The sequence below is a fragment of the Bombyx mandarina genome, chromosome 17 (genome assembly GCF_030267445.1).
Source record: "Bombyx mandarina strain Sakado chromosome 17, ASM3026744v2".
Classification (NCBI taxonomy): domain Eukaryota; kingdom Metazoa; phylum Arthropoda; class Insecta; order Lepidoptera; family Bombycidae; genus Bombyx; species Bombyx mandarina.
Window position 1 is genome coordinate 7,093,514 of NC_143223.1, and position 15,117 is coordinate 7,108,630.

General features: G+C 34.4%; 3 protein-coding genes across 3 annotated transcripts; 2 read left to right on the plus strand and 1 right to left on the minus strand.

Annotated features, from left to right (window-relative positions):
* Window positions 1–5,222, plus strand: LOC114253260 (glutamyl-tRNA(Gln) amidotransferase subunit C, mitochondrial). The gene is made up of 7 exons (XM_089734477.1): window positions 1–287; window positions 432–986; window positions 1,609–1,743; window positions 1,954–2,113; window positions 3,300–3,412; window positions 4,194–4,298; window positions 5,080–5,222. Exons 1-2 carry the CDS (start codon window positions 1–3, stop codon window positions 598–600), a joined length of 456 nt encoding a protein of 151 aa, XP_089590603.1. The 3' UTR covers window positions 601–986; window positions 1,609–1,743; window positions 1,954–2,113; window positions 3,300–3,412; window positions 4,194–4,298; window positions 5,080–5,222.
* DNApol-gamma35 (DNA polymerase subunit gamma-2, mitochondrial) lies at window positions 597–5,222 on the plus strand. The gene is made up of 6 exons (XM_028188059.2): window positions 597–986; window positions 1,609–1,743; window positions 1,954–2,113; window positions 3,300–3,412; window positions 4,194–4,298; window positions 5,080–5,222. Exons 1-6 carry the CDS (start codon window positions 597–599, stop codon window positions 5,134–5,136), a joined length of 960 nt encoding a protein of 319 aa, XP_028043860.2. The 3' UTR covers window positions 5,137–5,222.
* Window positions 5,223–7,899: 2,677 nt separating this feature from the next.
* KdelR (ER lumen protein-retaining receptor) lies at window positions 7,900–11,735 on the minus strand. The gene is made up of 5 exons (XM_028188087.2): window positions 11,535–11,735; window positions 11,194–11,453; window positions 10,889–11,035; window positions 9,948–10,053; window positions 7,900–9,591 (listed from the first exon to the last, which is right to left on the minus strand). Exons 1-5 carry the CDS (start codon window positions 11,623–11,625, stop codon window positions 9,557–9,559), a joined length of 639 nt encoding a protein of 212 aa, XP_028043888.1. The 5' UTR covers window positions 11,626–11,735; the 3' UTR covers window positions 7,900–9,556.
* Window positions 11,736–15,117: the final 3,382 nt, after the last annotated feature.

The window sequence follows — 15,117 nt, forward strand, 5'->3', positions numbered from 1 at the left end:
ATGCTATTTCGATTTATCGCCTTAAATCGTGTTACAGTTCAAAGAATTTTGTCCAAGAATTATTGTTCAAAAGTACCTTCCAAGCCTGTCAGTACAGTACAAAATGAGGATAAAAATAAAATATGTATTGATCCGAGTACTATAACGCTGCTTGAAAGACTTTCACTAGTAAAGTATGATACTCCAAAAGGAATAAAAGTATTGGAAGATTCAATAACTTTTGCCAATAAAATACTTCATATAAACACTGACAATATAGAACCTCTTTATACCACCCTAGAAAATGAGTAAGATCTCACTAAATATGTAAAATTTATTACAAATTCTAATTATTTTATAAATTAATCAAATAATTACTCTGTATTGCAATATCTTGAAACGATTTTTATGTTTAAATCAACAAAGTTCTTTTAGTACATGCTGATTTACAGAAACCTCAATCTTCGCCCTGACAAGATTACACAAGGAAATTGTCAAAAGGACATATTAAAAAATGCTACAGTGAAAGAGGATGATTACTTTGTGGCTCCGACTGGGAATATACCATTGCTCGAAATAGAAAACAAAGAACTTCCTTTGAAGGCAAACCAACAAAAATGAAAACTGAAATTCTTAAAGTTTTAAACCTGAAAAAATTCTTTCAAATGATTAATAATAATGCAACAAAAATTGATTTTACTTTATTAAAACCTAGTCAGGTATTAATGAAAAATATCCATGTGAATTGGCTCCGGTTCACATTAGGCAAAACACAGAAACACATGCCAGTTTATTTGGATAGAAAAACATTTGAGTTATGTGATAAGAATATACCATTTGGTTTTATAACAATTGATAAACAGTCTACCGAAATACTAACTCACAACCTGAGAAGTGTTTATCCAGAAGAAACTTCTAAATTAGCACTAAACATAATTATACCCGAAAAAGACATAATGAAAAATTTTATTCAATGGCAACGATATAGGAAATACTGGTGGAGTTCTGTAAGTTAAAGATATTTTAGTTTTTATTGACATCTAATAACCTATATTTTTGTATTGGGTATAACTAATGTTGGTATGGTTTATTGGACAGCTTGTCTGTATCGAGAATTCCTTCACATAAAAATATAAACAAAGTTTTATTCTTTATATTTTAATTATTATTGGTGCATCTTTAAAATATATCAATGTTGTCCTCACACCTTATGTCCATAAAATTTTTATTACTTTTAATCTGGCTAAGTTTTCTTTGAAGTAAATGTAACATATTTTAAAAATTATGTTATTTTGTGGATTTACTATTTTGAATGGACTAAAATTTGAACCAAATACAATCTGGAGATTCAAGCATAAAACAGTACATAATTATTCTCTGAAATTTTTCATTTTTTTATTCGCTTACAGAATGCTAATTTCCATGGTTTAAGGGCAAGCTTAACAATCTTGGTATTACATGACATCCACAAGTCACTGTGACTGCTCATTATTAAATGCATTATATGAAGACTGCCGACACTGGTATTAAAAAAAGACTGTATTTCAGTGCTAAGTCACCACTGGTTAAACACTTGTCAGAAATGTTGGCATATTATCAGATATTTATTCAAATATATCTTATTTTCAGATAACCACAACACCCAGCTTGTTTAGCATAAATGACATGAAGTTGGAAAATAATGAAGCCAATGTTGAAATATTAGCAAAATTTCCTTTTGGATCATTTCCTGTTGAAAGAATTACTATTACATGCGATGATAATGTATGAATTATATTGGTTAAATTAATTATTAGTATTAACCCTTTGTGATCTAACTTGAACTTGATTGACTGTGATCTTTGTGACTAAATGTCCAACACATGTGGGCACTGGATCATGAAGGTTTAAAATTTATTCTAATTATTAATAAACTTAGCTCACACTGTTAAAAAAGGTAAAATTTGTTTGAAGTATATATTTTGGACATTCCAGGAAAGTAACAATTATCACCTCAGTTGTACCATGTCATTAGAAAATGCACTATTTATAATACTCCTTGATGGGTTAAGTAATTATTACTCAAAAGAAGAATATTTGAGACTTCACCGAAAAATCACACCATATAAGATTGCCTTTGGTTTCAATTTTGAAGGTGAGGTTTTCATTAATAGGGATAGAATATACCCATATAAATATAATATTAAGATGGAAATGCATTGAATTTATATATATTCTTTTTTTATTAATAAACTAGCGACCCGCCCTCGCTTCGCTTCAGAAACATTAACATTTATTATTGATATTTGAGTCCCGCGATGTTACCCGGGGTTCTTGTCGTAACGCGGGTGAGGCCGCGAGGGCGAATCTAGTCTAAAAAAAGTAGCCTAAGTTACTCCTTATATCATAAACTACCTGTCAGTGAAAGTCCCGTCAAAATCGGTCCAGCCGTTCCAGAGATTAGCCAGAACAAACAGACAGACAGAGACAAAAATTGTAAAAAATGTTATTTTGGTGTATGTACCGTATATATATTCATATGCATGTAGTAAAAAGCGGTTATTTCAATATTACAAACAGACACTCCAATTTTATTGATATGTATAGATTACTTGTTAATATGCTTTAAATGTGATAAGTGGTTATGTAAGTGGTAGCCTTCGAATTTGTTTGGAAAAAATGAAGACAGCTTACAAGACAAGCATAATCTATGATGATTATAAAAAAGCCAATTACCATCAAGGAGAACATATATTATAGTAGCATAGTGCAAAATGCTGGCTCACAGATAACATTAAATTCCAGAAATTCCAGAGGCACGTCAGCCACGTCAGTATCGCCATGTCATCTGAAAACCTGACTCACGACAATACTGGTATCTCTTGTGAATCCGCACGGGTAGCACCACCACCCTGCCTATTTCTGCCGTGAAGCAGTAATGCGTTTCGGTCCAGTAACCACTTAACAGCAGGTGGGCTGTGAGCTCGTCCACCCAACTAAGCAATAAATAAAAAATAAAAATCGAATTATTATTCATAAGATATTTTTATTAATGAAATTATAATAAACGAAAAAGTTTTAACGTTTTCACTTGAATGATTGTTAAAGATTAAAAAAATAAAGGATTCTGATGGTTTTACTAGTTAGAGATAGTGAGATGTTACCTTAATGTTTTTTGTTTGCCAGGCCAAGTTTTCATGTCTGGATACTTGCACATACATATTTGTAATTATGTTTCACAATTACTGTGTTTCACTCAAACAAGTTTCAAATGTTGTTTTTTTTTTCATTGTTATATAAGTATTTAACTACCCACATATATATTTTTTATTCCATTTCAGATAACAAAAATAAGGAACGATTGAGTAAACTCGTTCAAGTATTGTTCAACAAATTGAAGGGAAACCAAATTGCTGCATTGTTACCCTCAATCCCAATGAGTCTAGATTCTCAGGTGAGTCCATGTAAAACTAGATAAAAAAAATCATAGAAGTGGACTCTTTCTAATTGGATTCAAATTTTTTATTTATTGCTTAGATGCGTGGATGAGCTTACCGCCCACCTGGTGTTAACTGGTTATCGGAGCCCATAGACACCTACGACATAAATGCCGCCATCCACCTCGAGACATGAGTTCTTAGGTCTCCGTTTTTACAGTATAACGGCTGCCCCGCCCTTCGAACCGAAACGCATTACTGCTTCACGGCAGGAATAGGTAGGGTGGTGGTACCTACCCTTGCGGTCTCACAAGAAGTTGTACCACCAGTAATTACGCAAATTATATTTTTGCGGGTTTGATTTTTATTACACGATGTTATTCCGTCACCGTGGAAGTCAATCGTGAACGTATTTTATTAGAAAAATTGGTACCTACCTGCGGGATTCGAACACCGATGCATCGCTTGACAGGATTGCACCAGGCGTCTCATCCTTTAGGCCACGATGACTTCAAAGTTCAAGAGACTTCAAAATTCTAAATTACCCGCAAGTACAAGTGGGAATGTTGGAGCCTCACCAGTTCGGGCAAAGGGAACTAACTACCCAGAGGCCGTGCCTATAAGGAAACACGACTCCACGTATTTAAAAGTAAATGCAATAAATTCCAAACAAAATGTTAGGTAGTTCCGAATTTTTGTCGATAGTATCGTCTGGGTAGTTTGTAAATCACGGTCCTTACCTTCTGTGGACATTTGGTAACTCTATAAATAACGCTTGCTTACTTAATGCTTTTACAGATCAAAGAAAATCTTCAAATGGGCGTGACCTATACTGCTATCGTCGATGAAACAACCTTAGAAAATGGTATATTCCAATTACTGAACAGCAGCACAATGTTGAAGGTACAATACCTATGAAAAGATTTAAAGAATTACTAAAACACAAGTCAGAAATCTTCAATGGGTCATGCGTCTGCCCCCTTGGTGTCCGTTTACACAATAATGGCGGTCATGGCGGGGCGGGAAACGCATGGATTGACATCTCAAATTTTATAATAATTTTTGAGATAAATAACCATGTTATCATCATTTGGTGAACGAATAGTGTAGCCGCTCGATATTAAGTTTTCGCCTATCCGTCGCTCGGCTAGACTTGGGGCGCTCTCACAATTTCAAACACAAATGCCGTACAGTGTGCTTAGTGAAAGTTTTTTAACGCTCACGATAGCGTAAAAGTTAACTCATAATTGTATGGAGTTGGGACGTTTGCCGCTAAGAGCGCTGTTCCAACTACATAATACAAATTTAACTTTTACGCGATCGAGAAAGTTAAAAAACTTGCATTAAGCACGCAGGTTCTTACTGGTGGTAGGACCTCTTGTGAGTCCGCGCGGGTGGGTACCACCACCTTGCCTATTTCTACCGTGAAGCAGTAATGCGTTTCGGTTTGAAGGGTGTGGCAGCCGTTGTAACTATACTCGAGACCTTAGAACTTACATCTCAAGATGGGTGGCGCATTTACGTTGTGAATGTCTATGGGCTCCAGTAACCACTTAACACCAGGTGAGCTGTGAGCTCGACCACCGAATAAAGCAATAAATAAAAAATAAAAACATATTAATATAGTTTCCCTAAAATCATAAAGAAAAATTTTAAACTAAAAATATATGCTTTTATTCTACAGGAACAAGTTCACGTTGCTGACTTCCATGAATACGCGTCAAGTTTATTCAACTACTAAATACGTTTTTATCGGAAATTACGTTTATAGTAAAAAATGTCTTTATAGTTATTGAATTTGTTATAACTAATAAACTAGATGGCATACCTATGTGGTTTTATTTACTAGTAGTATTTAACGAACCGGTTTAAATCTAGTTGTAGGTACGTTTTTATCTTATTATCGGTTCATTTTAAACCGGGATGTTGATTCTACATTTACCACTTAAATTAAAACTATTATTACCGATATGATTTAGTGAAGGCAAGAGCCATCTATTGACAAATAACGCCAAGTAATAACAAGCATGTAACAATTATTGAGACCTTATTAGAAATCGTATAGCGCGAGGAACATTGAGATGGGTTCCACTGTAGTCTAGAATGGTAAGGAATACAAGCCTCAATGAGGAATACATCAAGTTGGACTTGGTCGCTTGGTCAGTCACAGCCCGTACCCGGATGCCAGAACCAAGACGAACTGAAGAAAGCGAAGCGAGACGGAAGTGAAAAGCTATACAAAGTTACAAATTGTGACATAGTGTAATATAATATATTACTAAACGATGACCAAGCTTTGCTCGGTATATATACCTAGTCAGGTCATAAATTCTGTCACATGTTTAATGTAAAATAATTGAAACAAGTTTATTCATTATGTAACCATTCATATACCAAAATGAACTTAACAAAACATAGATTCTTATGACACTAAAGTTTATTCAAAATGACCTCCGTGATTTTGAATACAGGCCTTCAATCTGCGCGGCCAGTCGTCTATCGCAGCACGAACGAGGTCCATGTCAATATCGGCGACTGCCTTAATCAAGGATGTCATGAGTGACTCCAAATTGGGATGAGGCTTTGAGCACGCCTTTTCCTCCAAGTGTTGCCATATCTTGTAATCTAACGGATTCAAATCTGGACTGGAGGAGGGCCAGTCTTCGTGCCGGATGAAGTCGATTTCACGCGCCGCCAGCCAGTCTTGTGTGCTCTTCGCTCTATGAGCGGGCGCCGAATCTTGTTGGAATACCCAGTGCCTGTTATTGAACATGGTATGAGAAACAGGTTCCACAAGGTTCGTCAGGACTGTATTTTGATACACAACTGCATTCGTTTTTACACCTTTCTCACAAAAATGTACCTCTGTTAAGCCCCAATAAGAAACTACCAACCATACCATGAGCGAGGATGGAAAATGACCTCGTTGGACACGCGGAATACGGTTGCTCGCTTCTTCACTACTGTGTGCGTACACCTTATCATTTTGTTTGTTGTAGCTCTCTTCTACGGTAAAAATTTTTTCATCCGAAAAAAGAATTTCCCGATATTTTTTTCCCGCGTACCGCTTCAACAAAGCGCGGCATCTCTTCAGTCTCAGGTCCATTAGACGAGCATTCAAACGATGTCCTGTTTTTCTTCGATATGCCCGAAGCCCTAAGTCTTCATTTAACACCCTTTTCACCGTGGTTCTGCTTAACCCCATCTGAAGGGCCAACAGTTTCTGCTTACGTTTGGGATTTCTTTGAATTCGCGCCTTCACAGCTTTTATCACTGCTGAAGTCCTAACAGACCGAGGGCGGCCACTTCTTGACCTATCATCTACACTAGAGTCTTCATTGTATCGTTTGATGGTACGATAAACGAATTTTTTGGTTATATTCAAATTTTTCAGTATGTTAAAAATTTGAATTGCCGCGGAACCGCAACGATGCAACGCAATAACTGCAACACGGTCTTCTTTAAGCGTCCACTCCATATTTAAAAATGAGTAAAATTCTAAAAGTATACATTTTTATTTTCATGAACAATTCGAAATTCGAATTCAATAAACTTTTTTGTGGCCAGCATTCTAAAAGAAAAGTTTTTACTGTGTGACAATACTTATGACCTGACTAGTTATATATTTTTTTAAATTTTGTTTTTAGAAATTATATTTAAATACGAATTACATATTGATAAAATGATGAAATATTCCAAGATCGTTTAGGCATTTTTAAGTGAACACGTGAGTTAAAAAGACACAAATAATTTAAATAATTCATTTTCTTGGTCTAACCATAAACCAAACACTCATTCGGGTCGGCTTCGGGTGGCTTAACAACGCCATCTGCTGAAATAGCTTTAGTGTTATTGTGTCTTTAAAGCATTTAGTTGCTCTCAATTATGAAAAATAGTAGTATTATTCGCCAATAGATGTCGGGAAGAGTCATAATGTTGATTATCGATAAAGTTGATTATTGAAAACAGGAATAAAACAATATTTTCTGAAAATAAATCGTAGCTAGATCGATTTATCGCCCCCGAAATTCCCTGTATATTAAATTTTATAAAAATCGTTAGGGCCGTTTCCGAGATTCAGATTATATATATATACAAGAATTGCTCGTTTAAAAGTATAAGATTATGCACTAGAGTGACTACTAATGGTCATTAATTCTAGTAGGTACGGAAGGATATTCTGACTGTTCCAAATTAATTAATTATAAACTAGAAATGATATTCAAAAAACTTAATCCTGCATTATTGTTGTGGCAATATCGCTTGACAATTTTTTTTTTTATTGCTTAGATGGGTGGACGAGCTCACAGCCCACCTGGTGTAAAGTGGTTACTGGAGCCCATGGACATCTACAACGTAAATGCGCTACCCACCTTGAGATATAAGTTCTAAGATCTCAGTATAGTTACACCTTTACACCTTTACACAGTTAGTTGCACCTTTAGTCGTAAATACGTACGTATGATATCTACAGCCTAGATCTGTGTGTAAATTAAAAGCCATATTTTATTAATTACTTTTATTAAAATTAAACACGCCCTAAACTGGCTAAGGTCTTTTTTAAAGTAATAAATGAAAAATATAAACGTGCACACAGTAAAACGTATCCTTATTTAAACTATAATGTATTAAATCAATGTATGGAAGAAATTACCGGTAGGAAATCTTCCATACATTAACCTATTATGTAGTTTGCCTATCATTTATAGGCACACCAAATCCAACAAATAATATGAAATTCATACACATAAAAAATATATTATAATACTAAATTTGGCTCTAGTCGGCTCTACCTTATACATACATATTATTGTTAGTCTAAATTAATATAAGTAATATTAATTTATAATTTAGAAGACGCGATTTTTTAAATTGTTTGTAATGGACTCATCCTATATCTAAGTCCTATATAGGGTGAATGTTTAATGGTGAATCGAAGCTGCATTTCGCAATAAAGTCAAAGACGAACCATTTACATTGGTCACAATTATTATTAATAAGCTATTTAATTATTAAAAAGAAATACTATCAGTGTTACTGTTGTGTTCCATGGTCCCGCAGTCGGATCACTTCACTCGTCGGAATTAAATTTGTATACTTACATACAAAAAATAGTACTTTGCTGCTCTTGGTACACCACACCAAATCTTGTTCACACCAAAACAAAATGCAGCCAGCAAAATTCTAGTCGTGGTCGTGATAAACGCGAAACCTAATGAAATGTTACCAATAATTCAAAATAAATTAGATAACAAAATTTTAATTATTTAACTACCAGTGAAAGTAATTGTATGATGAACTAAGAAAAATATTTGATTCACCACTAAAAATTGACCCTGTGTAATTATAAGAAATAAATATTGGCAAAACCAGTCATAATTGAAGGTATTCATAATATTTTGAACTTATTCGTCAATCTACGAAGTACGAGTACGAAAGTACTCATTTATTTAAATTTACGTAAAATGTAAAAGCAGTCACATACAATAATGTCACAGCTACAGAGTCCAATTTACTAAACTTATAGATTTTAAGGGTAGACTGAAAACTACTACCTAGTAATTTCTCGTTAAATGGCTCAATTATAAAAAATAAAACAATTATGACTCTATAAATTTATTCCAATACAGAATACGAAAATTAAAGTGTCTTTAAACACTTGCAAAACAGACAAGTTCTGAATTATCGATTTTTAGGGCAAAATAATATGGTACATACCACTTTAGGGAATTTAATGATCAGGACAGGAAGTTATAAATGGACAAACAGCCATACTTTTGATGTTAATGAACTACACTTGTGTATATACTTACTGACTGCATTTTTTCTTACCTCAAGTACCACCACTTACGTAATTATAATTTTAAATACATATTAGTCCATAGTACTTCAAACATACATAAGAAATCCTAGGAATTTTCTTGTAATAATTTTATCCTTTTTTACATTTGTTGTACCAAATTAAAAAATCCTAAATACCATATAATAATTATTTATTGCTTGTGACTGCATTCATTTTGTTGCAGTATTACAATCATACATTGTGATTAGTTAATAAACAATTTCACAATAGCACAAAACAGACAAAGTTTATACAAACTAAATCTTAGGTAATTTATTGGTTCACACCAAAAACATTTAAACAGATATTATCAGAAAACTTAAGCTGGCAACTGTAGTTTCTTTCCCTTCAACACTGTAACAAATAAGAATTATTAGAATTTCCTCAATGAGTATGTAGTAAAATTAATGAAATAGTTTTAAGGAAACCATTCTATTAATAAAAACTATCTTTGTAAAACCCTACTAATAAAGAAAACTCCAAAAATGCTGTGTACTTATATGAAAAATATAATTATAAAATGTCACAATCCTGATGTAAGTCTAAAGTACCTACTGAGGTTGACAAGTAAAATTCATAATATCATGACAATTAATTTAGGATTTTAAAAAGGAAAGCTGTTGCAATGGAACATTTACTATTGGCCCAGTGACTACAGATATTTTCTATATGACAATGATTTAAATATTATTTTATATTAAAATTCTTACCTTTCGTAATGTAAAGGTAGAAGAAATCACAGTACAGAATTGTCTGCACAACACCCGAGATAATCGCTATCAACTCATAGTGAGACTCCACAACATAACGGTAAACCTGTAATGTATAATAATGACTATTTATATTTTGTAATATGATAAACAAAATTAAATAAATTTTGTATTATGATTATTATTGTAAACATTTAACTATAATAAATTAAAAGCTCTTTTGATAATTGTTGTCGTACACAATTACATACAATTCACATTTTAGTGCATGAACCCATTCTTTAGCCAATTTCCAGGTATCTAATAGGTATTTTATCTTTAGATTTAAATCTATTAATACTTCAACTTAGCCAATTTAGAAGTTATTAATTTTACCTAGGCTTTATTTTAATGTTTATAAAATGCCCACTATAGGCAATTCCAAAGAGATTTATTAAACTAGTATGGTGTGAGTAATTATGTCACCCTTATCAGTGTAGTGATATATTTAGGATTTATAATATGAGATAACAAAAATATACAATATCCATATTATTATTGATGTTGTTGCTTATTGCTCCAAGCCATTGTATAATACATCTATTGTTTACAATGATTGGACATTTTTTTTAAATTTATCTCTATGTAATTTGATTACGGGCCTACAACATTTTGCATGCTATCACTTATTAATACAAGAGGTTGATGCCCCTGTTGTATTTTACAGCTAGCTGTACCCTTAAGTGCATTATGTGTGGCTACTTTAACTTCCACAAAAGTAGACAACTTGATTTGAGATATAATTATAAAATTAGCAGAGAGGCCTTTTGCCTACCTTAACCAGTAAAATTCAGTTAAAAATTCTAAGTGAATTTAGCTGTTTATAATTATTAACATGAATTACTTTTACTTTAGTTTTAACAAATATGGGTGTGCAGTTTTCACTTCAGAAATGTACTCACCCAGTTCAAGAGGTACAGAGCTCTATATGAACCTAAAGCAAACAGATAATGAGAGGTAATGCTTTCGGCCTCTCTTGTTTTTGAAACCAGGAACAGTTGAGGTAGAATAGCGACAGATTCCAAATAAATGGAAAAAGTCCACAATACCTAAAACAATGCATATCCTCAAAACATGTACATATACAAATTACTAACAATTAAAAAATATTATTTTAACATTTATCAAAGTCCAGTTTTTCCAATTTATTTTATTTATAGTGCTTCTGAGAAAAATGGATAATATATCTAAAAACACAGAACATTACCTCCAAAACAGTAAACTCATGGTTTATCAATAAAGCCAAGATAAAAGTGGGGATCAGTAGAAATTCAATCCTGAATGTGTCATGGTTGTGATCATAGGTGGCCTTAAACTTGACATACATCAAATAAATAGTTGCATAGGAGGTAAAGATGAACACCAACTTCATGACAGTGTTATATGGGGACACATGAGTTGTAAGTAGATCCAAATAACGTGTCGTGTATACCACTGAAAACAGAATCTGAGACTTTCCTGATATCCCTGAAACATAATTTAAGTATTTATTAGAGTTAAATAAATATTTGAATGACACGCCGGGAGAATTCTTCGCATGTAATTTACCTGCACATGATCTTGATTTCCAAATCTTTAATAACAATATTATTATAGCTAACAGGTGGGATAGATCACCAAGCAAACGGAATATATTCATGTTTCTATTATTTGTTCGTTAAACAATTAATTAAAAGATCGCCGCGTATGCCTCTCATTCAAGCCAAAATGACGTGGCCATTTGACATGACAAACGACGTATTTGATGTCAATAACATAATGAGGAATATTCGCTTATAAATGTAATCTATGTTCCATTAATTTGAATATTTTCTTAAATGATTGAAGAATTACTGGTGACCCGGAGGCCTTCCCAGTTTCTCCAGGACAGGTGGGCAAGCAAAGGCTCAGCCAAGAGGAGTGGAATTTGCTAACAGCTGCCCGGGTGACTCCGAAGGAGATCTAACAACCAGAGAGCAGTTGCTTCGAGAATGAATCTACTACCGGATCGAAATCGCGACCCACTGAGGAGATCCGGTGAGAAACTCAGCGGGCTGATGCATGGGTTAGGTTGCTTTTTTTTTCCAACATAAGCTGGTAGCCTTGAGAGGTTATTCCAGCGTAACCTTAACTAGTAGGTGAGCTCGCGGGGCTCAAACCTGACGAAGTTGCTAACACGAACCCTAGCAAGAGTCGTGCTTCGCAGAATCTACCACCGGATCGGAAACGCGACCCACTGAGAAGATCCGACGAGAAACTGAGTGGGCTGTGTCTGAGGGTTAATTTACTCGTCGAGCCCTTCGTCGCAAGCGACGGGTTCGACGAGAACGGTGACCGGTGCTTGAAGTACCCAGAAGCACCGTTAGTGGATCGGGAGGATCCGAGATGACGTGTTTTGGGCGACGTCGACTGCTTTCCATTCTTTCCGCAGGATCGGGAATGTAGTTACCGGCGGCCACGATGAGAGGTTTCTCGTATCGTGCCGCTTTATCGAAGTGGGTAGGAATTTGAGGATGTCTATGACGTATGTGCGGGCCACGTGAGCGAACACCACACTCGCGTAAGTCATGACGAACCGCAAGTTTGTAAAGTGTAAATTTATTCCGAAGGGACATTTTATTCCGCTTACAGATCATGATGGGATAGAGTCGAATAGAGTAGATACGAAGTCGTCGTGGCCTAAAGGATAAGACGTCCGGTGCATTCGTTGTTGCGATGCACCGGTGTTCGAATCTCGCAGGCGGGTACCAATTTTTCGAATGAAATACGTACTTAACAAATGTTCACGATTGACTTCCACGGTGAAGGAATAACATCGTGTAATAAAAATCAAACCCGCAAAATTATAATTTGCGTAATCACTGGTGGTAGGACCTATTGTGAGTCCGCACGGGTAGGTACCACCGCCCTGCCTATTTCTGCCGTGAAGCAGTAATGCGTTTCGGTTTGAAGGGCGGGGGTAGCCGTTGTAACTATACTGAGACCTTAGAACTTATATCTCAAGGTGGGTGGCGCATTTACGTTGTAGATGTCTATGGGCTCCAGTAACCACTTAACACCAGGTGGGCTGTGAGCTCGTCCACCCATCTAAGCAATAAAAAAAAAAAAAAAAAAAAAAAAAAGAGTACCGAGAATAAATGCGGCACGGTCGCGGACTGATTTTGTTGGTGGAATGCACTGAAGTAGGAAACCTATGGAAATGAAACGTCAATAAAAAATTCGTGCCACTGTGACGTCATCTGGCCACAAAACATGGCGGTTTTAGTGCTGCCCAGAAGATTTTAATGTTAGTAGGTTTTATCGATAAACGTTCCTGGCTCATTTTATTTTAAATATTGTTGAGTGAATGTATTTGTAGAATTTATACTTTAATAAGAAGTAAGTATATTGTTATGTGCAAAGATGATGTGATTTAGATATAATGTGAAATCTAAGACGAGTTCGTGCTTCAAATTTGCCAAGTAAACGATATGACGATTTTTAAAATTTGCTACACTGATTTATAAAGTTGTCGTTTGCCGCAAAACATAAAGATATGGCGTAGTACAGTGCCACCTGCCCATTTCTAGCATGCTGAATGTTATCGTATTTTGAGTACGTGTTTTTCTTAGACTATTACAATCTATTTTAATTGTTTTGCTGACTCTAAAGTCCGTAACACACTACCGCAGTGCACCTCAAGGAAGGTACGCCGCACCATTTGAATCACTCTCACTTGAGAGTGATTCAAATTTTAAACTTATCAAGGGACCGCCTGATAAAAAAAAACACCTACAGAACATTTATTCGTTAATAAAATTACAAACGTCATTCCTTGTGACTTCCTCTCTAAAATCACTTAATTATTAAATATTTAACGAGTTGACAATAGTGTTATAAAACTATTTTATTTAAATAGTTCCGACGACTTTCTTGAGATCCTATAAAATATGTTTTAATTATTATTTTTGTATGTTTTAAGCATGATAAAATAAGAAATTTTATATAAGCAATCATATTAAATCGATATTAAAGTCAATAAATAATGTACAACCCAAAACAGACCATAGACCTATATAGTAGGGACACGACATATTGTTCTATACGTACAATTGCTTATATAAATAGCACCCATTTTGAAGGCACATACATAAACATATATCTATCTCCCTCTTACTCAGCACTTTAACTCGCAGGAAACAATATAACAGTATTTCAGTGCGTACATAAAATGAAACATGAATATACGTAAATGTCTCCGTCTCCGTCTAATGAGGCCGAAAATCCGCCATGTTTAGCGCGCCAAATGTCATTGTCACGTCAGTTCGGCCGTCTGTTTTGGGTTGTACATTATTTATTGACTTTGATATCGATTTAATATGATTGCTTATATAAAATTTCTTATTTTATCATGCTTAAAACATACAAAAATAATAATTAAAACATATTTTATAGGATCTCAAGAAAGTCGTCAGAACTATTTATATAAAATAGTTTTATAACACTATTGTCAACTCGTTAAATATTTATTAATTAAGTGATTTTAGAGAGGAAGTCACAAGGAATGACGTTTGTAATTTTATTAACGAATAAATGTTCTGTAGGTGTTTTTTTTTATCAGGCGGTCCCTTGATAAGTTTAAAATTTGAATCACTCTCAAGTGAGAGTGATTCAAATGGTGCGGCGTACCTTCCTTGAGGTGCGCTGCGGTAATGTGTTACGGACTTTAGAGTCAGCAAAACAATTAAAATAGATTGTAATAGTCTAAGAAAAACACGTACTCAAAATACGATAACATTCAGCATGCTAGAAATGGGCAGATGGCACTCTACTACGCCATATCTTTATGTTTTGCGGCAAACGACAACTTTATAAAATCAGTGTAGCAAATTTTAAAAATCGTCATTTCGTTTACTTGGCAAATTTGAAGCACGAACTCGTCTTAGATTTCACATAATATCTAAATCACATCATCTTTGCACATAACAATATACTTACTTCCTATTAAGTATAAATTCTACAAATACATTCACTCAACAATATTTAAAATAAAATGAGCCAAGAACGTTTATCGATAAAACCTACTAACATTAAAATCTTCTGGGCAGCACTAAAACCGCCATGTTTTGTGGCCAGATGACGTCACAGTGGCACGAATTTTTTGTTGACGTTT

What these genes read in the sequence shown, in the direction of transcription:
- LOC114253260 (XM_089734477.1), top strand. Translation starts at nt 1, where the DNA reads ATGCTATTTCGATTTATCGCCTTAAATCGTGTTACAGTTCAAAGAATT. An exon ending in TATACCACCCTAGAAAATGA is followed by an intron (nt 288 to 431) that starts GTAAGATCTCAC and finishes GCTGATTTACAG; the next exon opens with AAACCTCAATCTTCGCCCTG.
- DNApol-gamma35 (XM_028188059.2), top strand. Translation starts at nt 597, where the DNA reads ATGAAAACTGAAATTCTTAAAGTTTTAAACCTGAAAAAATTCTTTCAA. An exon ending in CAATGAGTCTAGATTCTCAG is followed by an intron (nt 3,413 to 4,193) that starts GTGAGTCCATGT and finishes ATGCTTTTACAG; the next exon opens with ATCAAAGAAAATCTTCAAAT. An exon ending in ACAGCAGCACAATGTTGAAG is followed by an intron (nt 4,299 to 5,079) that starts GTACAATACCTA and finishes TTTATTCTACAG; the next exon opens with GAACAAGTTCACGTTGCTGA.
- KdelR (XM_028188087.2), bottom strand. Translation starts at nt 11,625, where the DNA reads ATGAATATATTCCGTTTGCTTGGTGATCTATCCCACCTGTTAGCTATA. An exon ending in CTCTGTACCTCTTGAACTGG is followed by an intron (nt 10,054 to 10,888) that starts GTGAGTACATTT and finishes TATACATTACAG; the next exon opens with GTTTACCGTTATGTTGTGGA. An exon ending in CTACCTTTACATTACGAAAG is followed by an intron (nt 9,592 to 9,947) that starts GTAAGAATTTTA and finishes TATTTGTTACAG; the next exon opens with TGTTGAAGGGAAAGAAACTA.